The sequence below is a fragment of the Canis lupus genome, chromosome 7 (genome assembly GCF_048164855.1).
Source record: "Canis lupus baileyi chromosome 7, mCanLup2.hap1, whole genome shotgun sequence".
Classification (NCBI taxonomy): Eukaryota; Metazoa; Chordata; class Mammalia; order Carnivora; family Canidae; genus Canis; species Canis lupus.
The window spans coordinates 52,421,668-52,446,306 of record NC_132844.1 but is presented as its reverse complement, the minus strand read 5'-3'; the positions used below and the strand labels follow the sequence as shown (position 1 = coordinate 52,446,306).

Here is a 24,639-nt window from a genome sequence, read left to right as displayed (position 1 = left end):
AAGTCCATGCTGGTCCTCTGTGTAAAGGGGTTGGGGCTTAAAACTCCTGCCCCGCCTGGGCTGGAAAGGTGATTTCTGCAGGAGAACCCACAGATCTGATGCGCTGTTAGCAAACTAGTTGGAGAGTGCTCGTGCTGCCCTGGTTCCCACAGGTGTCCTTTTATTTTGGGTGGGGTTATGGGGAGTATGGGGAGGAGAATGGTGCCTTCTCTCTCTCTCTTTTTTTTTTTTTTTTTTTAAGATTTTACTTATTTATTTGAAGGGGGATGGCATGAGTGGAGATAGGGAGTCAGAGGGACAGGGAGAAGCAGAGTCCTCACTGAGCCTGGAACCGATGCAGGGCCTGATTCCAAGACCCTGAGTTCATGATGTCATGAACTGAAGCATGAGCTGAAGTCAGTCACTTACCTGACAGAGCCACAGGGGCCCCCCCTCCCCTTTTATTCTTAAGGAAGTCTCTCAAACATCCCTACTCCTCTAGCACATTCTGAGATTAGTAAACAAATCCCCCTCATTTATATCCCAGGTGTTTTTTCAAACTGCTGCTTCTATGCTGTATCTCAGTGGGGCTGTTTGTTGTGCTGTCTCTTTAAGGGCAGGGACTCAGTTTCCTATTGCCCTCCTGGCTCTCCCAGAGCCAAGCTGCTGATCTTTAAAGTAAAGCCCTAATGATTATTAGGCCCTCTGTTTTTCAAAACCAAATGTTATGGGGATTCTCTAACCCTCTGTGAGTCCCCTGTGCCTGGTTGCCTGGGGTGGGGTCTTCTCTCTCTGTCCACATTGATGGTGTCCCTCCCTCCCAAGGACAGTCACGTGGGTCTTTTTAGCTCCCAACCACATCTCTGCCCTTCCTACCCTCTTAGTGTGGCCTCTTTTCTACATGTAGCTGTGGAGATCTGTTCTGCCATTCTTTGGGTCACTTTGGGGTTATTTACATTAATATGGGTATTATCTAGGTGTATCCATGGGTTGAGGTGAGCCTAGGACCCTCCTATTCCATCATCTTCCCTGGAAGTCTTTATCACCCTTTTTTTGAAACCATCTTTTGAGTTCTGGAAAGTCAGAGTCTCTGATACTCCTGCTACATCTCTGGAAGCCTATTTGTATCTTTTTGCTACTTTTTGTCTGCTAGATTGGTGTTTCTCAAGATACTATTTTTGGTCCTCTTATTTGCTTTTGCTAAACTCTCTTGACAATCTTACGTCATTGCACAGTGTCTAAATAAATTGCTCTCCATCCTGACCATTCTCCTGATTCTAGGCCTAGATTCCTGTTGCCCTGTTCAGTGTCCTCATCAAGCTGAGCCACAGTACCTCAGTTTGTACAACACACAAAAAATGAGGCCATTATCATTTTCAACTTTCTAGCACACTGCTTTTCCTTCTTTCTTCCTTTCTGTCTCAAAGTGGTGATAACAATGAGTTGTGATAACATATGTAAAGCACCAGTATAGTGTCTGGCACACAGAAGGCAAGCACTAAATGTTAATTGCCCACTTTCTCTTAATCACATCAGTGTTCCATCTAACTTAGTTTGAAACCTTGGAGGTACCTTTGACCTCTTTTATTTTGCACCATATTCAATATGTTAAATTCTTTTATTCTATAATATATCTTGCCTCTGACTTCTCATTCTCCCCACCATTTCCTAATTTAAAGCACTCAATCAGTTAGGAGTTGCATTTTCTGCACATAATAACAACAAAAACAGATTTATATTAGCTTAACCCAGTGGAGTTTTATGTTCCTCCTAGAATACAACATCTGGAGGGAAGCAGTCTAGAGCTGGTATGGTGGCTCTGCAATGCCAATAGAGACTTGATTTTTTTTTTTTCTCTCTCTCTCTCTCCTCAGATATCCATAGCAAGTAGTTTTTGTCCTTCTACTTTTCACTCTTTCCCACAAAGTGAATGTTCCATCTCCAGCATTGCATCTGTAGTCCAGGCAGGAAGAAGGGGAAGGACAAAGGGTAAAAGACTGAACAGCCAATCTCACCATGTCTTTCCTGTTTTTAAAGGGTTTATCCAAGAGCCCCACCTAGCAACTTCTGCTGACATCTCATTCTCTGGACTGTCACACAGCCACTCCTAACTGCTGCTCTAAACAAGATAAGGGCGCTGTTAGGAAAAGGAGAGGCTGAATGTTGCATTGCACCGGAACCACTGGTGTCTTCCATACTTCCATCACTGCTTACCTGGGCTTCCACAATATCTCCTCGTGTATCTGCCCACATCTACTCTTTCCCTTAATCCATTTTACATATATTATCAGACCAGTTACCCTGGAACTTGGCTCCAAATTCATCAGACTATTCTCCCCTCAACTTTTTGAGGTGTAATTGTGTATAGTTAAAATCTACAACGTGGTGATTTGATATACATTGTGAATGACTACCACAATCAAGTTAATTAACACATCCATCACCTCGCATGGCTATCATTTATTAGGAGTATGTGTTTGTGTATGTGGTGGGAATGCTTAAGATCTCTTTGCAAATATCAAGTATACAGTACAATGCTATTAATCATAGTTACAATACTGTAGACTAGCCCTCCAGTACTTACTCATCTTGTTACTGAATGTTTGTACTCTTTGACCAACATCATCCCCTTCCCCCAGCTCCTGGTAACCACCCTTCTATTCTGTTTCTATGAGTTCCTTTTTTTTTTTTTTTAAGATTCCACATATAGATGAGATTATACAGTTTTTGTCTTTCTCTGGGTTATTTCACTAAGCACAATATCCTTTAGGTTCATCCATGTTGTCACAAATGGCAGGATTTCCTTTTTTATGGCTGAATAACATTCCATTGTGCCATGTTTCTTATGTATGTGTCATGTTATTAAAATCTGCTCATCCATCTATGGACATTGTGGTTTTCAAATCTTGGCTATTGTGAATAATACTCAGTGAATATGGGAGTGCACATGTCTCTTTGAGATCCTGATTTCATTTCCCTCAATTCAGAAGTGGGATTGCTAGATCCTAGATCTTATTATGGTTCTATTTTTAATTTTTCTAAAGATTTTATTTATTTGAAAGAGAAAGCAGGACAGAGGGAGAGGGAGGAGCAGCTTCCCCACCGAGCAAGGAGCCCAATGCAAGGCTCAATCCCAGGACCATGGCATCATGACTTGAGCCTAAAACAGATGCTCAACTGACTAAGCTACCCAGGTGCCCCTATTAACTTTTTCAGGAAATTCCATAACTGTTTTCTATAATGGCCATACTAATTTACATTCCTGCCTTATAGTGGGAATGTACAAGAGTTCCTTTTCTCCACACCCTCCCCAAGTTATTATCTCTTTTTGATGATAACCATCCTAACAGGTGATATCTCATTGTGGTTTTTGCTTTGCATTTCCCTCATGATTAGTGATGTTGAGCATCTTCTCATATATCTACTGGCATTTGTATATCCTTTTTGGAAAAATGTCTACTCCAGTCATTTGCCCATGTTTTAATTGGATTGTTTATTTTTTTGCTTTTGAGTTGTAGGAGTTCCTTATATATTTTAAGTATTAACCCCTTATCAGATACATGGTTTGCACTGTGGTCCGAATGTTTGTGTCCCCTAGAATTTATATGTTGGTATCCTGGTCCATATTAAGAGGCCATGTCATGTATTAAGAGGGAGGGCCTTTGGAAGGTGATTAGGTCATAAGAACCCTATGAATGGGATTACTGCTTTTATAAAAAAAAAAGGCTCCAGAGAACTTGCTAGCCTCCCTCTACCATGTGAGGACACAGAAGATACTGGCTATGAACCAAAAAGAGCCTTCACCAGCCACTACATGGAATCTGTGGTGCCCTGATCTTGAACTTTTTAGTCTCCATAATTATGAGAATTAGGTTTCTGTTGTTTATAAGCTACCTGGGCTCTGGTATTCTGTTATAGCAGCCCGAGTGGACTAAGACAATTTGTAAATATCTTCTCCCTTTTCATAGGTTGCCTTTTCATTTTGTTGATTATTTCTTTTGCTGTGTAGAAACTTTTTGGCTTGCTATAGTTCCACTTGATTGTTTTTGCTTTTGTTGACTGTGTTTCTGGTGTCTGATCCAAAAAATCATTGCCAAGACTAATGTTAAGGCACTTTTTTTCCTTTGTTTACTTCTAGGAGTTATACAGTCCCAGGTCTTATAAGTCTTTAATCATTTTAAGTTCATTGTTTTGAGTTCTATAAAATGGGGATCCTGTCTCAGTCTTTTGCATGGACACCTATTTTTCCCAGCACCATTTATTGAAGACACTGTCCTTTCCCTATTGCTTATTCACGGCACTCTTGTCAAACACCGTTGACTATATATGAATGAGTTTATTTCTGGGCTCTATTCTGTTCCATTGGCTTATGTGTCTCTCTTTATGCCCGTACCATATAGTTTTGATTACTCTAGCTTTGCAATGATAGTTTGAAATCAGGAAGTGTTATGCCTCCAGCTCTGTTCTTCTTTCTCAAGATTGCTTTGGCTATTTGGGGTTTTTGTGGTTCCATGCAAATTTTAGGATTTTTTTTTCTATTTCTGTGAAAAATGCCATTGGAATTTTGATAAGGATTGTATTGAGTTTGTGGATCGCTTTGCATAGTGTGGAGATTTAAACAACTATTAATTCTTCTAATCCAGAAACACAAGATATCTCTCCATTCATTTCTGCACCTTCTTTAATTTCTTTCAATGTCTTACAGTTTTTGGTGTACATGTCTTTCATGTCCTTAAATTTATTCCTAAGCATTTTATTGTTTTCAGTGCTATTGTAAATGGAATTTTTTCTTTTAGATAAGTCATTCTTAATGTATAGAAATACAACTGAGGGATCCCTGGGTGGCGCAGCGGTTTGGCGCCTGCCTTTGGCCCAGGGCGCGATCCTGGAGACCCGGGATCGAATCCCACGTCGGGCTCCCGGTGCATGGAGCCTGCTTCTCCCTCTGCCTATGTCTCTGCCTCTCTCTCTCTCTCTCTCTCTCTCTCTCTCTCTGTGACTATCATAAATAAATAAAAATTAAAAAAAAATACAACTGATTTTTATACTTTTTTTTTTTTAAGCCTGCAACTTAACTGAATTTGTTGATTTAGTCCTAACATTTTTTTGGTGGAGTCCTTAAGGTTTTCGGCACATAGTACATGTCATCTGTGAACAGAGACCGTTTTACCTTTCCCTTGTGTTTGGAGGCCTTTTGTTTCTTGACGAATTGCTCTGGCTAGGTCTATGTTGAATACAAGTGGCAAGAGTGGGCATCCTTGTCTTGTTCACTATTGGATATGATGTTAGCTGTGGGTTTGTCATATGTGGCCTGTATAATGTTGAAGTAGGTTTCTTCTATCCTTAATTTGTTGAGTTTTTATCAGGAAAGAATGCTGTATTTTGTCAAATGCTTTTTTTTTTAAATTTTTATTTATTTATGATAGTCACACAGAGAGAGAGAGAGAGAGAGAGAGAGAGAGAGAGAGAGAGAGAGAGAGAGAGGGGGGCAGAGACACGGGCAGAGGGAGAAGCAGGCTCCATGCTCCATGCACTGGGAGCCCGACGTGGGATTCGATCCCGGGTCTCCAGGATCGCTCCCTGGGCCAAAGGCAGGCGCCAAACCGCTGTGCCACCCAGGGATCCCCTCAAATGCTTTTTCTTCATGGAGATGATCATATGATTTTTTATTTCATTCTGCTAATATGGTGTATCACTTTATTGACTTTGTATATGTTAGACCATCATTACATACAAAGGTTAAATACCATTTGATCATGGAATATGATCCTTTTCATGTGCTGTTGAATTTGATTTGCTAGTGTTTTATTGACAAATTTTGCATCTAAGTTCACCAAAGATATTGGTGTGTAATTTTCTTGTAGTGTCTTTGTCTGGCTTTGGTATCAGGGTAATGCTGGCCTCATAAGATGCATTTAGGAATGTTCCCTTCTCTTTAGTTTTTTGGAAGAGTTTGAGGAGGATTGCTTTTTAAGTTTTTCTTTAAATCCTTGGTAGCGCTCATCAGTGAAACCATCTGATCCTAGGCTTTTCTTTGTGAGACTTTTTATCACCAATTCAACCTCCTTACTTGTTATTGGTCTGCTTAGATTTTCTAGCTCAATGAGTTAATCTTATTAGGCTTGGTTTGTTGATCCTTTGTTTCTACGAATTTATTAATCTCTTCCAGGTAATCCAACTTGTTGATATATAATTGTTGATATATAATTGTTCATGATGATCTCTTATGATTCTTTGTATTTCTGTGATATCAGTTGTAATAGCTCCTTTAATTTTTGATTTTTGTCTTCTCTTTTTTTCTCAGTATAGCTAAAAGGTTGTCAATTTTATCTTTTCACAAAACCAGCTCTTTGGTTCATGGATCTTTTCTATCATTTTTCTAGTCTATATTTCATTGTTCTCTGATTTTTATCATTTCCTTCCTTCTGCTAACTTTGTGCTTAGTTTTTTCTTTTTCTAGTTCTTGAGGTATACAGTTAAGGTATTTTGAGTTTTTGTTTTTTGTTTTGAGAGACAGCAAGAGGGAGAGAGGGAGAGAGCACATGAGCAGGAGGTGGGTAGGGAGGAGAGAGATAATCTTAAGCAAGCTCCACACCCAGCATGGTGCCCAATGCAGGGCTTGATCTCACAACCCTGAGCCGAAATCAAGAGGCAGATGCTTAACTGACTGAGTTACCCACCCAGATGCCCCAAGATCTTTTTCTTAGTGTAAACATTTATTGTGATAAACTTCTCTCTCAGAATGGCTTTTGCTGCATCCCATATTTTAATATGTCATATTTACATTTGTTTCAAGATTTTTTAAACTTCCCTTTGATCTCTTTTGATTTCTTCATCATACTACTATTAAGAGATCTCCATCACTTGAACTCTAAAGCTCTTAATCTGGTATCTGAGAACCTCCATAATGTGTCTCCGTATGACCATGTAACTTGAGTTCCAGCTTACCTTTCCACATTCTACACCCCCAGATAAACAGTTTTATTATACTAAGCCCCAGCATTCCTTTCTTCATGCCTTTTCTCAGGCTGTTCCCGTTGTCCTCAGTTCCTTACATTTCATGCTGTAGGTCTAAGCCCTCACATCCTTCAAGGCTATAGGTCAAATGCCACCTCCTAGTTCAGCCCTTCCTGATCCTCTCAGGCTTTGTACCTCCTCTACATGGTAATGGTCATCTTCTCCCTTCAGTGAATCATTTTAAAGTCCATGTCCTAATTTCCTTCTGGAAAGCAGAGATCCTTACTAGAGACAAGTTCCTTCTAACATTGAGCCATACATGTTCAGTAAATAGTTGTGAGATGAGAGAATATTTCTACTAGGACTGTCAAAGAACTTTGTTCAAAGCTGACATTTGCATGTATCTATGTTAAGTACTAAGTGCTTCAAATGTAATCACTTAATTCTAACAACAATCTTTATGAGGTGGCTTCTTTTCAAAGCTCCCATATGACAGATAATGAAACTGAGGCACAGAACAATTAGGCAATCTACTCAAGATCATGTTGACTTTAAGTGGTAAAACAGCTTTTGAACAAATGAGATTCTAGAGCTCATGTTCTTTACAATTTCTTCTGTGTCACCAGAGAAAAGCACCAAGAAATCAAGAATGTTGCTCAGCTTCCTGATTATCCAGAACTCTCTGGGCAAGGGACTGCCTGTCCTGAGAGTGGGTCTACCTTCACTGAGGCCAAGGAGAGACCCTGGAGCGTGGAACAAGAGCTAAGGTCAGACCAAGGGTTTGATGCTGAACCTTTGCAAGTGAAATGGCCACACTTTAAAGTTCTAATGTATCAAAGAGTTGCCCACTAACCAACCCCACTCCAATATAAGAGAAAACAAGGTTGGGGATCCCTGGGTGGCTCAGCGGTGTAGCGCCTGCCTTTGGCCCAGGGTGCGATCCTGGAGTCCCGGGATCGGATCCCACATCGGGCTCCCGGTGCATGGAGCCTGCTTCTCCCTCTGCCTGTGTCTCTGCACCTCTTTCTGTCTATGTCTCTCATAAATAAATAAAAATCTTTAATTAAAGAAAAAAAAACAAGGTTGAAGTCTCTCTGCTGTTGAAGAAAATATGTGAATTCCATTTACATTTTGCTAAGTAGAGGGTTTTGCCAAGTTGCTCCTAGAAAAGCATTCTAAGAGTGGAATGGAAACCCTGATGTCTTTCTTACCTACGGGAGATCAATCACCCTATAAAACTCCTGTTTGCTTTAGGGAAAGTAAAAGAAGGGCATTGGAGGGATTGGTACACAGTCTGCACCTAGAGTGATGGGAATCCAGCCACCTCTCTGTTGGCAGTCCCTGTTAAGGATAACTACTGGGCCCCTGTGGTCCTTTGTTAACACATGGGTCTTACAGCTTTCCTAGAGAATGGTCCTGGTTTGGACCAATAAAATAGGGGCTGTAATTTTCACTAGCTGTCTTAAATAGCAAGCTCTGTTTGAATTTACTCCATCATACTCCAAGGCAGCAGATGCCATAAGCATTTTCCCTATTGTATGAAGCAGTGTGAACATCTGGCCCCTTCAGAAAAGGGAGTTATCTTTTCTTTCCCAAAATGATTGGAGAATCACTTTTTTTTTTTTTTTTAAGATTTTACTTACTTATTCATGAGACATAGAAAGAGGGAGAGATAGGCAGAGGGAGAAGCAGGCTCCCCTGTGGGGAGCCCAATGCAGGACTTGATCCCAGGACCCCTGGGATCACAACCTGAGCCAAAGCCACCCAGGTGCCCCAGAAAAGTCACATTTTAAATATATATGCCCTACGGCTCTACTCTTGGGAAGATATGGAAGATTGTGATTTGACTGCTTTCTGCCACTAAAATAGCTCCCTGGCAGTCATTCATAATTTAGTGTAGTATATAGGATTGGAGGTATACCCATCAGATACGCATGTTCTGCTTCAATAATAATGCCAGACAGCATTTAGATACTAGAGATTTTTATTAGAACTTATAGTTTTTTTCTTATAAAAGTAACATGCTCAAAATAAATAATATCCAGGGAGTAAAAATTTAGAAAATAGAAATAAAAATATTTCCTAAAATCTAACCCAGAGATGATTACCTCCAATATTGCTTTAATATGCATATAAAATAGAATAATCCTTTAGTATTTAACTAGCTTTTTGTACTTGATAGTATATCACAAACATTTCTGATGTTTTATGGGAAGTTTTTTTTTTTTTTTTTTTTTAAAGATTTTATTTATTTATTCATGATAGTCACAGAGAGAGAGAGAGGCAGAGACACAGGCAGAGGGAGAAGCAGGCTCCATGCACCGGGAGCCCGACGTGGGATTCGATCCCGGGTCTCCAGGATCGTGCCCTGGGCCAAAGGCAGGCGCCAAACCGCTGCGCCACCCAGGGATCCTATGGGAAGTTATATATATATATATATATATATATATATATATGTATATATATATATATATATATGTATATATATATTATATGTTATAAATATATATATAATAAAATATATAAAATAAAAATGTGATAAAATATATATATATATAACAAAATTTTAAAAATTAAATCTTTGAAGGGACAAATGAAAAGTTTTCCCTCCCACTCTGTCTTGCATCTACCTGGTTGTTATCCTCTATTCTCCATAGGTAACTACTTCTTTTTGTTGGTTTTAAAATATCTTCCCAGAGTTTCTTTGCACATTATAAACAAATTTAAATATATGTTCTTATTCCCTTCCCCACTTTTATGCAAAATACAGCCTTCTGTATCCACTTTTGATTTTTCTCACTAACAAATCCATCTAATCTTCCTGCAACATTGTCCATATTGAATTATTATTATATTGTCTGTTTTTAGATATTGCTTAACTAATTCCTGATTTGGGGATGATTTTTTTTTTTAGACCTATGCTGTTTCAAAACAGCTTTATTAGATTGTATCCAACTTTATATACAGCTCATGATTATTTCCTTAGGATAAATTATTTTAAATTCTTCGCTGGGCTTTTGCTTCGTGTTTTTCAAATTGTTTCTGAAATGTCCTAGCAATTTATACCTTTCTCACCAAGGGTTGCCAACAGGTCAAGAGGGAATTAAGTTGAAAGAGGCCATTTAGAACAGTGAACCTTTTGAATATTATGTGCAGAAGGAAGTAGGAACAAGAAAGCCATGGTGGACAGGTATTGTGATGGTGTGGAGGGAGAGGGGTCAGCAAGAGGTGGTTGGGCATACTTGAAAGAACACATCAGAACCCAAGTGAGATGTCCATTCCAGTCTTGCCTCTGAAGGGACAACCGGAATAAGTCTCTAAGGTCTTTGAGTCTGTTCCTTCATCATCGAAAAAGGAGGAGGAGTGCTTTCTGAGTTTATTCGGGCCCTCATTTTCTCCCAAAGCAGGTTTGTAAAGATGAAATGTGAGTCTTTACCAGCTCTAAAATTCTTTATTTTTTGGAACAGTACCTTTGTGTTCAGAGAAAATAAAAAGGGGGTTTCTGCTTATCCTGGTTGTGTTTTGAAGGGACAACCTCCTTCTTTATAAAGCTGTGTTACTAATCTCTCTTCATTTCAATAAATGCTAAGCCTACACCTCTCAATCTATCATCTTTCATAAAATTAGGAGTAAACTGGAGAATGTTAAAAGTATAAGAGATTCCTGACTCCCTGTGTGTAAATTTTTAAAACACTTATTTTTAGATGATGTAACATAGATGGTATGGATCTGCAATAGCATTAAGCAGCAGCAGGTGAATCATACAAACCCTGACCTTAGGGAGGTGGAGGCAGTAGATTTGGCTCTGTGGGGTGCAGTGATTTAACAGGTGGCAGCCGGGGAACGGAGCTAGAGTTCAGAAACGCTCTACTCAGGCTCCCCAGTCATCAGCAAACCCTGTGGGCAGGTGGTCAGTTACCGGTCAGCTCAGTGTCAAAGCCATTTGTCACTAGAAGCTTCCTCAACATCACCAGAGAAGAACTCTGGTCACTGAGAGAAGACTGGTCAAGAATAAATAAGATGCCCAGGTATTTCCTTCCTTTCCACAGCAAGCAAACTAGAGAGGATCCTCCAGGTGTGCAGGAATTGGAAGCATTAATAGACACAATCCAGAAGCAACTGAAAGATCACCCATGCAAAGACAACATTCACGAAGCATTTCAAATTTATGACCAGGAAGCTTCAGGATTTGTCGACAAAGAAAGATTCTTTAAAATCTGTGACTCTCTCAACCTCCCGATTGATGATTCCTTGATTAAGGAGGTCAGTATGAATTGTTCTTCTGGGTAGATTGCAGAGGCTGTGAACACCTGTTTGTTCTCTTCCAGAGGCAATTGTATATTTTAATAGGAAAATTTAAGATGTTCAAATCAGATCTCTTATTCGGCCCTGGTTATGATGTTTCCCCTGGATTCTCACATTGGGGTTCTTTGCTAATGGCTGCTGAAAGGGCCTCTCTTTAAGTGTGTATGGGCTAGATGGCACACAGTGGCTGATAAGCCATATCCGGTTGAAGGAGGGCTACAGAGGTGATCCAAGAGGGGCAGCCCTGAGGGGAGACTCAGAGGAAACTAGATTGAGCAGGAGCCTATGACCCCCTTGCCAGCCAGTGCTTATGTTACCCAGCAGGATAGCTAGCCTGGGAGAAGGTGTGACCACTGCCAGGTGGCAGTGGTTTCTGCCAGTAAGGGGACACACATGGCCAGCTGCAAATGGAGAAAGGTCATGGACATTCTCCTGGAATTTTCATGAGTGAGTGGAAGAGGGTTTCATTAGAAATCCCTTTAGCCAGAGCTTCCCTGGAACCCAGAAGAAAATTTCTCCCACAATTGCCAATGACTATGACTTATCATGGAGACTCCTCGCTGATAAAAACCACTGCCGTAGACCTTCTTAAAGATCTTTTAGCAAAAAGGGGATGTTTAGAAGTGAAGACTCATTTAGGGGAGTCTGTCCTGTGGTGCTGTAGGGCCTAGGTTGGAGATGAGGATTTTTCAGATACTGGAACATCGGCAAGGGAGGGGCGAAGATGGCAGAAGAGATGTGTTCACTTGGGAAAATGCCCATTTAGCTTCCCAAAGCTCACATTGACAGCTTGCCCGCTTTTGATTTTTAAGTCATTTGTGCTGTGACCTTGACATAGGAGGAACTGCAGTCAGCGGGCAGTGAGGTGGGGAAGGTGTGGGTGGCAAGGATCTGCACACATAAAAGTAACCACAGCAGGTCACTACCACTACCCTCTACAGTTGAGCATCAGGGGACATGGTTTGAGCAATGATGCACTGCTTCTCGGCCTTTTGACTAAGACCAAGTGAGCAGTGACCTAACTAGATCCTTCTGTTAGGCTGTGATCACAGCAGCTTGCTATTTTATGAGTTTTACTCTGCGCAGACTGGTGGACAAAGCTCATATTTGAATATAAAAATAATTAAAAGTGCTCTAGAAATGACAATGTTCTCATAAATGTTAGTCCTGAAGTCTCAGGCGGGCCATTGCCTCCCTCTGAGCTTCAGCTTCATTAAGTTGAAGATGGGGATGACATCTGGCCTCCCTGCCCGGTTCACAGGAGCATCTTAGAGACCGCTGATAGGGACTCCGGCCTGGCTTCCAGGGGCTGCGGATGGTTATTGCTAAGCGCGCCCTGCAGCTCTGTGTCACCTGTTCTGTGCTCTCTCCGCAGCTGATCAGGCTGTGCTCTCACGGAGAAGACAAGATTAACTACTATGACTTCGTGCGTGCCTTCTCAAACTGACCTGGCTGACGAGAGCACGCAGGACGAGGCTTTGAGGTTAGCCCTACGTTTTGAAACACCTTGTGCTTTTCATAGAGGCGTTTACAGGGCTCTTAAAATTCTGCTTTTTGGTTCTTAGATTTCAATCCTACCTAAGTCTAAATTAAAATTGGGTCTTTTAAGAGCTAAGATTGGTGCTTTATTTAGGGGAAGGAGGGGGTATTGTGATGGTTAATTTTGTGCATCAACTTGTATGATCCACGGGGTGCCCAGACTCAGACATTTTTCTGGGTGTGTCTGTTTCTGGATGAGATTAACATTTGAATCAGTAGGCTGAGTGAAGCAGCTTGCCCTCCCTGCTGGACGTGGGTGGGCCACATCCAATCCATTGAAAGCCTGAATAGTAAAGGCTGGTCCTTCCCAAAGGAAGAGAGAATCCCTCCTGTCTGCCTTTGAACTGTGACCTCAACTTCTTCCTGCCTTACGACTCCCACTAAACAGTGGCTCATCCCAGGTCTCGCGCCTGCTGGCCTGGCCTGCAGACTAGAGCTCCACTGTCAGCTCTCAGGGCCTCCAATTTGCTGAGTGTGGATCTTGGGATTTGTCAGCCTCCATAATCATGTGAGACAATTCTTTATAATAAACTTCTTTCTCTATTCATATATTCCACTGGTTCCGTTTCTCTGGAGAAAGGTATAGAATGCTTAATACAGGTATAGAATGATTAAGAGCAGAAGGAAAGCTAAGAGAAGCACCATTTGGGGTGTTGGAAATAAGCACTCAGTACTGCTGTTGCTGCGAGCCGATGCCCCCCCGCCCCACTACCACCACGTACCTGCTTACCCCAATATTGTAGGGAAATTCACGTTCTCACTAGTAGAAAATGGAAAAGAATAGGAGTGTGGTACAAATAGTAGGTTATACATTGTTTCACGAAACTTTTTGTTTCAACTGAGCGTGTGTTTACTGGGTCCTAATAGAAAACATATTCCTTGATGTGAATTATAGTTTAAAAATATATATAGATAGAAAAACGCTGCTTTTCAAGAGCCTGGTTTTGAGATGGGAGGAAAAATAGTTATTAGTTATCTAATGAACTCTGCCTCAGCTTTTTAGAACCAGGGCTGTTTCCAAGTTAAAGTCCACCACTACCCCCATCTTTATAAGTGCTAGCCCAGATTCCTCCCTTCTTCCTCCCTTGGGCAGTGGTGTAAACGACTACTTCCTTTCCTACTTTCGGTCGGTATCTCAAGACCTCATTTTTAAATGTTACCCGCAGTCACTTAACTATTGAAAGCCTAAGCTCTGAGTATTCAGAAGTCCATTTCAGTCTAAGGTAAAAATACTAAGCTCTATACCCTGCTTGCCCAAGCTGAGAAGCCTGTGTGTGTGTGTGTGTGTGTGTGTGTGTGTGAGAGAGAGAGACAGAGATGGGGGGGGGGAGGGGAGAGGGTGGGTGCTAGGATAGGTACAGTGAGTTTGTTCTTCCTTCTGGTTTCTGTTCCTTTTGCCCCCATCTGGCCGTCCCACTGCTTCTGGCCTTTGCAGTACCTGGGAAGGGAAGGGAGGAGATACCAGAAGAGGAAGAGGGCAAAGTCTTATTTCTGTGGCAGGTGGAGTCAGGGTTTTGAGCATGTCATGTGCCGAAAGGCTGGCTCTTGCTCTCTCCCAGGGCAGCTTTTGTGAGTTCTTAGGACCCTTTCCCACAGGAACCTCCCAGTGCACCATTCTCGGTACAGATGCCCAGTCCCCAGCGCACCTGGTCCAGCAGTACATTCCCTCCAGGTTCCTCCTCATCCCCTTGGAGGCCTATGCATGGGGGTCCCCGTGGGCTTACCCTTCCAGGGCCTTCACCCTGACCCAGTGTGTCCATCTAGATGGCTCAGCTCAGCTGGTCCCTCTCCTGGAGATGCACCATAGGTGAGAATCAGATACCCTAAATCTCACATGCTCTGAACTCCAGGGGACATGTGTCAAACCCAGAGTCTGTCAAAGCACCTCCCTCACTCAGCTTGTAGCCCTACAGCATCTCTACAGCCCCTTTCAAGAAACCACACCCCAGTAACTTCCCCACAGCCCTTGCAAGAGGGAAGGTCACAGAAGTTTGGATCCTCAGTCTTCCATGGACCGGCACCGACTGCAGCACATGGAGATCCCCACCACCTTCCATCTGTGGCCGAGATGGAGACCTCAGGAAAAAAGCCATCCTACCACCTTTTGCGGTCCAGGCTCTGAGCCCGTCTAACCTCGTCTGACAGTTCTCCTTTGGTTCCCTGTCCCAGCCCCATGGCAGTGGGGAGCAGGATGAAAAAATGTAAGCCCCACTGTGAAGGTCAGACGTGGCCCCAGAGGACGGTCCCGAGCACGGCGGGCAGCATTCACACACGTCGCTGCAGCTCACGGTCTGCTCCTCGCTTCCAGCCTTAACCAAGACAGATGCTTGGGATCTGTCTGCCCTGTCCCCTGGGACAGACCACTTCCCAGAAGACCAGAGCCAGCAGGTCATGCTGGGGTTGCACACTCCCCACTCAGACCCGCTGATTTCCACACGACAGCTGAGTGGAGGAGCCACACACATATATCCTTCTCCTAGTGAATTCCGGTGGTGCCGCAGCCATCGGACGTCACCCAGGCGACAGTCCCACCCAGCACCCAGCACCCAGCTGGGGTCCTGGCTCAGGTGATAGAAGAGCGGAGCATCTGCCTGCAGCAAGCAGTATCGTAGGGAGGAGCATTGGCCCCGTGTGAGGGGTCACCAGGGAGGGGAGACAAGCGACCTCACTACTAGCGTCCGGCCCAGAGGCCAACAGTGCAGCTACCCACTCTAACTGAACAGTGTGCACCGGGTACCTTAGAGTGGCTTATGCACTTGGGGCTAGCAAAAGCTGCCCTGACGGCGAAGAGTGCTCCGAGTTAGCCACTGCTCGGGCTCTGGGCCTGGACCCAACTCTGTCTGCCGCACCAGGAGGCCTTGAAAATACCATCTAATTACGGTGTATCAGACCACAGCTATAGGCTTGGGGGGTATTTGGGACCAACAGGTGGAGAGATCTCTAAATGTTTCCAGAGAATCAAGGGTCCCTAGGGTGAGTGACTCATTAATATCCTGCTGGCACCTGAGTACATGTGTTCATAAAAAAAAAAAAAATTGAATGCTTTACTTATACCATGAACTGAGCCTCACTATCCCTCAAATCTCACCACCACCACTCCCTGCAAAAACAAGCAGCAAGTACACAGCCTCCAGAACTGTGGAACACAGATGAGCAAACAGCTCAGAAAGGTTTACTGCCCAAGGTCACCTAGCTGCTTATGGCAGAGTGGCACGGAAACCCAAGTCTGCCCCAGAGCTTGGCCTCTGTGGGTGTCATTCACCTTCGCCTCAGGTGAATGCATCCTGTAGAATCCTCATGCGCGGTGGGTGTAAACCACCACCTGTGACTGCACTCCTCTCCTGAGATCTCTAAAGATGGCTCTGGAAAGCTCAGACTGCTGCAGGCAAGAGCAGGCCACAGAACGGACACCAGCAATCCGCCACCCCCACTCCCCGTCATTACTAATACTATTTGGCACCAACTCTAATATTTTACACGCATGCCTGCTTCCTTCTCTAAGCCTGGGACCTCACAAGGCAGCATGAGCCTGCGGTGCTTCCCCGGGGAGCTTGTCTGCAAACCCTGTGTCAAAACTCCTTTCCACTTTTCTGCTTTATGGTTACAGACTCAAAACTGCCTATCACTACCTAGCACTCGAGATAACTTTTCTCCATCCTTGATTCTAATTCCCTCATCCACATGACCAAAATGAACAAATACAGCTCAAGAAAGATCCACAAGAAAGGATTCATAGTGAAAAACAATGTAAATGAGACTAAAATTGACAATTATTTTTCAAGTGAAAGCAAATGGAAGCATCCAGATTAAAAAGGAAGAGAAGGAAATATTAACAGACGATTAGATGGATAATTCTATGCCTTTTATTCAGTTATTTCAAAAATATTTGTTGATTTTTCAAAATGTACATTTAAAAAAAATCCATACAAAACTGTAATTTGTTTTAAAACCAGACAGAAACCGTGGAAAAGGCTTTTGAAAAAAGTTCACTGAAAGTAAAAAGAACCCCCCCCCCCCAAAACAAAACAAAACCTTTTACATGAAAGCATAAATACGGCAGGTACAAATTTTCCTTGAGTTCCTTGTTGAAATTTGGTCCATAACATGAACAGGCTAAAGTAGAAAAACAAAGACAACTTGTCCACGTTTGCATTATGAGTTGCTCATGGCACCAGCAGCCTCAGCTCATCCTTCAGGTGTTTATTAAACAAGAAGTGAAAAATGAGGTGTGTGGTCTCATCACATAAACACTCGGGTCCGTACCCAAGGAAACGGTGGTACTTCAGGCCCAGCCAGCTCCTAGCAGGTGAACAGGGCTGCTTCTCAGAACCACCTCCTTCCTCTCCACACAAACAAGAAACTCTAGAATGCTTTTAGGCAGAACGACGGTGACATCTCAGGTGTGACAAGAGATCTTATTCCCAGACACCTATTTAATGCCCCATCGTAAGGATGGTGGGATTTTTTTTTTTCCTTTTCATCAGAATTTTGTTAGACTATATGGTGATGCTACAGTGTTCTAGAAGAGTGCCACAGAAACCCAGCCAGGACGAAGACAATGACAGCAACGAAGGGAAAGTGGCACCCATTTCTTCTGTAGGGGATGACGACCACCCTCCCCCGGGGCCCTTCCCTTCCCGACTGCAGGGTGTTTGGGGACAGTGGGGCCCGTGGAAAGACCACTGGCTGGGAGAGTTATTGCACAACCCGGAGGAGCAAGGCAGGCAGCTGCTGCTAACATAGGGAACACTGAATTAGGAGCGCCAAGGAATTCTGCAACAGCCAAATGAGACCCACGGTCAGCCCAGGCTCTGTGAGCAAACACTTGTGACTGGGAAGTAAAAGTAAACACCTTTATTGTATCAGCTGGGGGTTGAATGGGAAGAGGAGGTTATAGCCAGGCTACCTTTCTTTTTAATCTGGTGGGCTGGGGGGGGGGGGGGGGGCGCTGGCCCCTTGAGGCCTAGTGCTCCCCGAGGTCTCTGGGCCTCCCACCCCAGGTAGGAGGTGCGGGTGCCTGCAGCTGGGCTGTTGGGGCTTCTGCAGCCACCCACGTGGGCCAGAAAGCCAACACGAGGGAGAAACCAGGAACAAAACCTACAACATACTCTGGACCCCAACACCATGGAGGGAGGGGACTAAGACCAATGAAGCCAAACTGTCACAGTCCATGTCCCCTCTACGAGTACATGTACCAGGGTCCAGGGTCACATGACAAACCATGCTCGAGGCCTGGCTGTGTAGGGGGGTGTGGGGAGGCCACCCAGCACAAGCCAAGGCTGGAAGACTGTGCAGCAAGTAAGGCACTTCTTACATAAAAAGGCTGAGGGTCTGCTCAGGAAAGGAGCCCTCAGGGGTCACCGAGCACAGGGTCAGCCCGGGACGCAGAAGTCCCAATGCTTTTCTGAGGCCGCTCTACAGAGAGGGAGTGGGCCGGAGGGGAGGCAGCTGCCCTCCATGGCTGGGGACACCAGAGTGAAGGGAGGCGAGTCGGTGAAGACTTCCTCTCGGGGCCAGCTGGGCCGGAGAGGGCCTCTATTGAAGTTTCACACGGTCTGACGATGACCCGGGTCCCCAGTCGTGCCCACAGTTCCTACTGAGGGGCAGGGCCACGGGCGGGGGAGGCAGCAGGAGGGAATAAAGACCACTCTGTTGTCCTGCCTCCGTCAGGGAGGAACAGGGAGCCGTGACATTCGACATTTGGGAATGAAGTCCGTTCCCTTGGGTCTCTGAGGCCTGCGGCCGGGGAGGAACACTCGACCAGGAAGGCTAAAACCTGTGAAGGAGATCCAAACCAAGCCTTCCATGGCCACATGGGGCCTGGCAAGCCACTGCAAATTTTAAAAGGCATCCAGGGAACAGAATTTGCTCCTGTGGAATCTTGGGAGGGGGTATCCTCTGCCCCTACCTCTCCTTCACCACTTAGGAAAAAAGCCCAAGGGTACTGAGGAAGGAGGTCTTTAGAGGAGAACCCAGACGCGCACTCCCCCGAGAACACCCAGGCCAGGCTTCAGGGGTCTCTAGGTGCCGAGGGATTCCAGTCAAGAGAAGCACCTGCAAAGTGGCCAGAGCCACAAGGTCTATTTTGGTTTCTGAAACGTTAGTGAGCTCTGCCTTGGGAGAGAAACAGAAAAGGCTCCTGGCAACCGTTCAGGTCTGGTGGCCTCCCCCTGCCCCCAGCACACAGGGTGAGAAAGCACTAGGATGGGGGCGGAGCAGCTCCCCTCCTGGCTCTGCTTACACCCCTTTCCTCCAGAAACTTCCCTACCTTCAAAAAGAACACGTGTAACTTATTAATAGTGCAGTTATCAGAGCCTGATGGTAAAATAACTCTCTCACCACCGAACCCCAGCAGCAAGGGTCCCCCAGCCCCACCACACGGCCTGCCTCTCCCGCCACTGCCACCTGCTCAGCCGCCTCCGCGCCCGGGCTGGTCAGGGGCGGTCTGGGCAGAGGCGGCTGGTGCTGAGGTAGATGAGCGTCTGTTCTGCTCTTGCCGAGCCCGCCTCTCAAACCTGGAGCTGGCCTGGCCTCCTGGGCACAGAACAGCGTGTTGAAGACCCACGAAGACAGCCAAGGTGGCCCAGTCAGGAGAAGCCAGCACAAGCAGCTCAGGACGAACGGGGGTTATTTCCGCCCCTGGCAACCTGCTCGGAGCCAGCCTGCCAAGCCCAGGCTCCGCTCTGAAACGTGGCGGGGATGCCAGTGGGGTGACAAAGCACCCTACAGTCACTCTCCTCGCCCCTGCCCTCTAATCATGCCTAAGGCCGGGCTGGTGACATGGGAGCCTTACTCATAGTCTCAGGGGTGTTGACATGGCTGGAAAAAAAAAAAAAATGACCCCTCAGCCCAGCACACACCCGTCCTCTGTGGAACAGAGCCTATGTTGGCCCCAGCCACTTGGGGGGTGGGGGAGCGGTGCCACCTCTGAACCACACATGCCACAGCACCAGACGCTTGCAGGAGACTTAGGGAACGTGAGGCCATGTGGTCTCAAGCAACAAATATTTAGGATGTCTATGGACGTGAGAAGGGAGGCCGTCTGACAGCACGCCTCGAGCCGCTCTCCCCACCTTCCGGCCTGCAGCACATGCGTACCTGCCAAAGCTGAACCGGGGCTCACCTGGGGGAGTGGCCCCTGGCGGGGAGCAGCACGCTGCCGGGACGCAGCCAGGGGAGAACCGGGATGGGCGGTGTGGCCGATGGGGCAGGTGTGGAGGCTGCTGGCCTCACAGGGCAAGGTAGGGGGTGTGAACAAAACCACAGCCTGGGTGTGGGTATTTGGTCAAGTGGCTAAAGGGGGTCTTGGCTCATCTGCTGGGTTGACACCAAGCCACCTGCTTGGCAGCGTTCTGCTCTATGGCCCAGAGAAGCGTCAGAGAAGATGGGAGAAATGCATCTATCCAAAAATGCCATCCTGCTTCCTAAGGCTCCTCAGAGGCCAAGGGTAGCTCTTCCCGTTTCCACAGCCCTATCCTGGACAGAGAGGAGGGTATATGATGGTGTTCGGGTGCAAATCCTGCAGACCCTGGAAAATTAAATCTATCTCTGATATAAGCAACATGGGGAAGGGGAGTTGCCATGATGAAAAGGCCCATCTCTCCCTTTTGAGGATAATAATCCAAGGTTTGGCTTCTACTGTGATACCAGAATAGAGGACCAGCACATCAAATGACACCATCTCTACACCCACTGAAAACTGCTCCCCACACCTCAGCGCAGAGTTCAAGAGTTCTTAACAACTCTAAGAGCCTAAGAGCCTGACCCCTTCTGGAAGTCCTCCCCAGGCCCCATACAGACTTGGGGACCTTGTCTTTGGGTGGAGAAGAGGGAAGGACTATGTGAGGGGCAGGGCGGGGGCCTCCCTGTGGCACCGCTGTGTCTGCTCATCTACCCTGTGGATGCATCTGAGTCAGTCCTGCTTTCGTACAGCCTAAAACGAGCAGGTACGCTCAGCAAACATCGCAGGGTGGCGACCACCATCCCAAAGCCACTTAACAGATAAGCGGGCGGGTAAGTAGCCGGGCGACCCTCCCTGCGGCACCAGGGGGGCCAGTGGGGGGACCTTGGGGTTCCTGCAGCAAGAGAGACGAAGCAGGCCATGAGGCCAGCCCCTCGCAGGGCCGCCTGCATCTGGGCTTCAGGACCCGCATCTCCAGACTGCTCTGTGAACTGTGGTTTAATTGGGGTTTGAATGCTGGTGAACAGTTGAAAAAGCAGCCCAGGCTGAAGAGAGGCCTAGGTCGACCACTCCATCACCTCTGCCACCATTACCTTTCCAGAAGAGCCTGCTGCCCTGTCCACTTTGTTCTTGCTCTAGAGGGTGGGAAGGCTTGTCCTCCTTCGGCATCTCCCCAGCAGAGTGGGGGCTGACTGGCCTCCATCCAGGACTGGCCACCAGGAAGCAGTCTTGAGTCACGGGACCCAACACAGTTACCACCACCTTTCAGGAGTCACAGGTCACCATGCCCAACAGTCAAATGCCCCGGCATTGCCAAGGGGCAGTGGCGCCACCAGGCCTCTGGACTGGAACCATACATCTGGGTTAATCAGCACCTGGAGATAATGATCCCAGAGGGCTGGTCTCTCCTCTCCTTGCCCCAACACGGGGCCCCCCAGGGGCCTGCGACCAGCCCCGGGTGGAGGCTCACTGGCACGAGGCTTCTGACTTTGACAGGTCCTGGGGACTGATGCTGGGTGTTGGATGGCCGGGATTGCAATTTGAGCTCCCTCTCATTGTAAAAATCAGACACAGAAAAATTGCACAATACGGTGAAAAGTCAGGGGAAGCAGCCATGAAGGAAGAGAAAGAGGAGGCAAGCAGAGAGACAACAACGAGAGCCTGGGCTTCTAGAAACCCAACACAGCACAGAGGTGAGGACATGAGGTGGCTTGAGGGAGAGAAAGAAGAAGAGTTTTGGTTTTATTGAGAATGGTTTATGGAAGAGGAAGGAGAGAAAACCAAGAAAGAAGAAAGAAGAAAAGCCCCGTTCGAAGACAGGTTCCTGCTGCTTGAGACGCAGCATCAGGAGCAGGCGGGGGGAGGCAGTGGTGGGGGCCGGGCTCCCCACCTTCCTGCTGGGCGCCCACGACAGGATCCCTGTTCCGGCACTTTGGCCTCAAGGAGACTTGAGTTTCTTAGTCCGTGGGGAGGTCCCATTCTCCGCTTTCACCACTCCGTTTTCATGGTAACCTAGGAAGTGAAGGGGACAGACCGACGTGGTGTTTCCGCCAGGCTCCGCGCACACGGAGAGGGGCCTGGGGGCGGGGGCAGCACACACGGGACAGGTCAGGAGGTGTGTCTGAGGCGGCTCCCCCCGAAAAGAGAAACCAGCACACGGTTCCTGGGGGGCCCTGCTTCCCACAGGGTGACTCTGCCAGAGGTGGGTGGTCTCTGTCCTTCAGTGGAAGGGGGCAGAGGTGACATTCAGTGGTGACCCAGGAACAGGCTGGGGCCTGTCCGCTTGCCCGCCCCAGCCTCAGGCTGGACCAGATCCGAGGTGGAATCCCACAGATGCCACCAGTGGCCTCTGTTTCTCTCGGCGCCCCACAGGGCACCAGCCACTTTAGCAACCACTCCCAGGGAGGAGAGAACGGAGAGGAGGAAGCAGAGGCTGCAGGGACAGGTATTACTCAGAGGCCCAGTACTCCTCTGGCAGAAAAAACTGTGCTGTCATTCTATTGTTGTCGAAAACCCCTCCCTGTGCGTGCTCAAAGTCATTCGGGCTGCAGCCTCGCGCCCCACATCCACTCCCAGCCAGGCCTGACGCGTCACACCCAGCCGTGCACGTGTCTGCTTCAAACACACAGGAGCCCTTGCCAAGCAGGCCACACCTGGAGCAGGGCAGGTGAGTCAGAGAACAGAGCCTGGTGCAGACAGGCCCCCGGGCTGGACAGAAAGGGCCAGGCTGGCAGTGGCCTGGGACCTGGGACAGGCGGTTACTGGTGTGTGGCCAGGGCCAAAGGAGAAGTGGGTGTCCCACCCCTGCTGCCCACCCAACACTGTGTCACCTTGAGTCATTCGTGGAGACAGAGGAGGAGCCTGTGGCCTGGGAGGCAGGCGCAGGCTGAGATGCAGAGCAAGAGGGCAGGCGAGGACAGAGCCGCTGTGCCGCGCAGAGAACAGGCGACAGATCTTGGCTGGTGTTCAGAAGCCACTTCGAGGACACGCTTCCCGCCAGAGCTCCCCGCCCAGCTGCTGCCCTGCCCCACCGTGGCCAGGAGGGCTCCCTGCCTAGTCAGGGCCAGCCTCACCCACAACGGGGCCCTGGCCCACGCCCAGCCACGTGCCAGTCAGGCCCTGGCAGGAGCCGAAGAGCCTGGGCCCCGGGAAGGACAGACGAGCGGCAGGACTGGTCTGGGGAGAGCCTGAGGTGCCAGGTCTGGGCTCCTCCCCATTCATCCCAGACAGACTTCGCTGCTACCTGCCCGTGGGCCTGGCACTCACCAGATTCCCTCTTGATGAGCCTGGCTGGCAGTCTGGGGGCAGCCGGGACTCTCCGCTTGGCGCTCTGCTCATTCCAGTATTCCCGCCAATGCCGCAGCTGGGAGTGGATGAAGCGCCACATGAGCCAGGCCTGGGCGGCACACACCAGCAGCAGCACGCAGAGCCTGCGGGGGGACACAGTGGCCCCGGGAGCCGAGGGGGAGAGACATCAGGCAGGAACCCTGCAGCTCCTGTGGCCGTCACCCTGGGCAGCAGCCTGCCCCTATCCAACCACCAGTACCAGGGAGAGTGGTTCAGAGCCAGCCTCAGCTCTGGCACACCTTGGGACTGGTGACAAATTGGGGGGCGGGGAGGCATAGAGACTAAGGAGGAGGAGGTGACAGACGCACGTCCAGCTCCATAGACACACTGCTCCCTGGCCTCTTTCGTACCGGTAGCACAGAACAGGACTCATTTAAGCTCCATATATATAGTGAAAGAATTCAGATGAACTGAATTAGGATACAGCAGAATGATTCTAGAGGAGCGGCTTCCCATCTAACATGCCACTTAAAAGCTGAGCAACACGGGACAAATCACAGGCCCAAGGCTGGTGTGGAAACACAATGGCTTCCTCCCTGCCACTGTGGAAGGCCACCGGCCCAGTGCTGAGCACATCACTGCAAAGAGTCCCCAGCGTGGTTGTCACGATCTACTGGGAACTAGATGTGATCCTGATGGTGCCCCAGGAGGTGCTGGACAAGGGTGAGGGGACTCCCCCATGGGGACCCTGACTGCAGTCCCCCCCAGGCCCGGCCTGGCCCGGCAGTGGAGATGGTGTTGCTGGAAGCAGAAGGCTGGTATTCCTTCTCCCCTCAGGCCTGCTGGCTAGAGATCTCCAGCTAAACATCAGTGTGTGGGAGACTCGGGGGTCTGTTGCCCCTTGTCCTTCCAAAGCTGTGCCGAGTTCAGGAGGCTCCTGGCAGTGCTCGGGGGCCTTGATTTACCTCCCTGGGGCTTGTTCCCAGCTCACCTGCAAAGTAAGGTGTTGAAGTTCCCTTTCTCAGGGTCAAAGGCCTGGTTTTCCATACGAGCAAGTCCAAAGCCAATGGCCAGCACGGCGAGTGTGAGGATGAAGAGGCGCGTGATTCCAAATACAGCAGCCCAAGCATTAAACCTGCTCGTGGAGGTAGAAAAGGGACTGTCAGACTTTAGGGCCAGGGAGGGAAATGTCACCCACTTCTCCAGAAACAACTCTAAGTGGAAAGAGCATGCAAGGGTAGCTGAGTAGGATGTCTCAGGATCTTACTCTTTTTAGAGTAAGATGCTCTAAAAATTAACCTCGGGGGTGCCGCCTACAGGTAAGGGGCAGTTTATACCCAGGGCAGGACCCTCCCATCAGCCAGGCCTCGCCTATGGCACCTCCGAGCAGG

General features: G+C 47.5%; 2 protein-coding genes across 4 annotated transcripts in view; one reads left to right on the top strand and one right to left on the bottom strand.

The window, feature by feature from the left end:
- EFHC1 (EF-hand domain containing 1) overlaps window positions 1-12,856 on the top strand; it is a 63,554-nt gene extending 50,698 nt beyond the window's left edge. For both annotated transcript variants that reach the window (XM_072832673.1, XM_072832672.1), the window contains 3 exons: window positions 7,563-7,703; window positions 10,986-11,199; window positions 12,617-12,856. In XM_072832673.1, the coding sequence (XP_072688774.1) occupies window positions 7,563-7,703; window positions 10,986-11,199; window positions 12,617-12,688 (427 nt within the window). In that variant the 3' untranslated portion in view covers window positions 12,689-12,856. The remainder of the gene's footprint in view (window positions 1-7,562; window positions 7,704-10,985; window positions 11,200-12,616) is intronic.
- Window positions 12,857-16,620: 3,764 nt separating this feature from the next.
- TRAM2 (translocation associated membrane protein 2) overlaps window positions 16,621-24,639 on the bottom strand; it is an 83,302-nt gene continuing 75,283 nt past the window's right edge. For both annotated transcript variants that reach the window (XM_072832670.1, XM_072832671.1), the window contains 3 exons: window positions 24,240-24,383; window positions 23,228-23,391; window positions 16,621-21,973 (listed from right to left, as the gene is read on the bottom strand). In XM_072832670.1, the coding sequence (XP_072688771.1) occupies window positions 21,900-21,973; window positions 23,228-23,391; window positions 24,240-24,383 (382 nt within the window). In that variant the 3' untranslated portion in view covers window positions 16,621-21,899. The remainder of the gene's footprint in view (window positions 21,974-23,227; window positions 23,392-24,239; window positions 24,384-24,639) is intronic.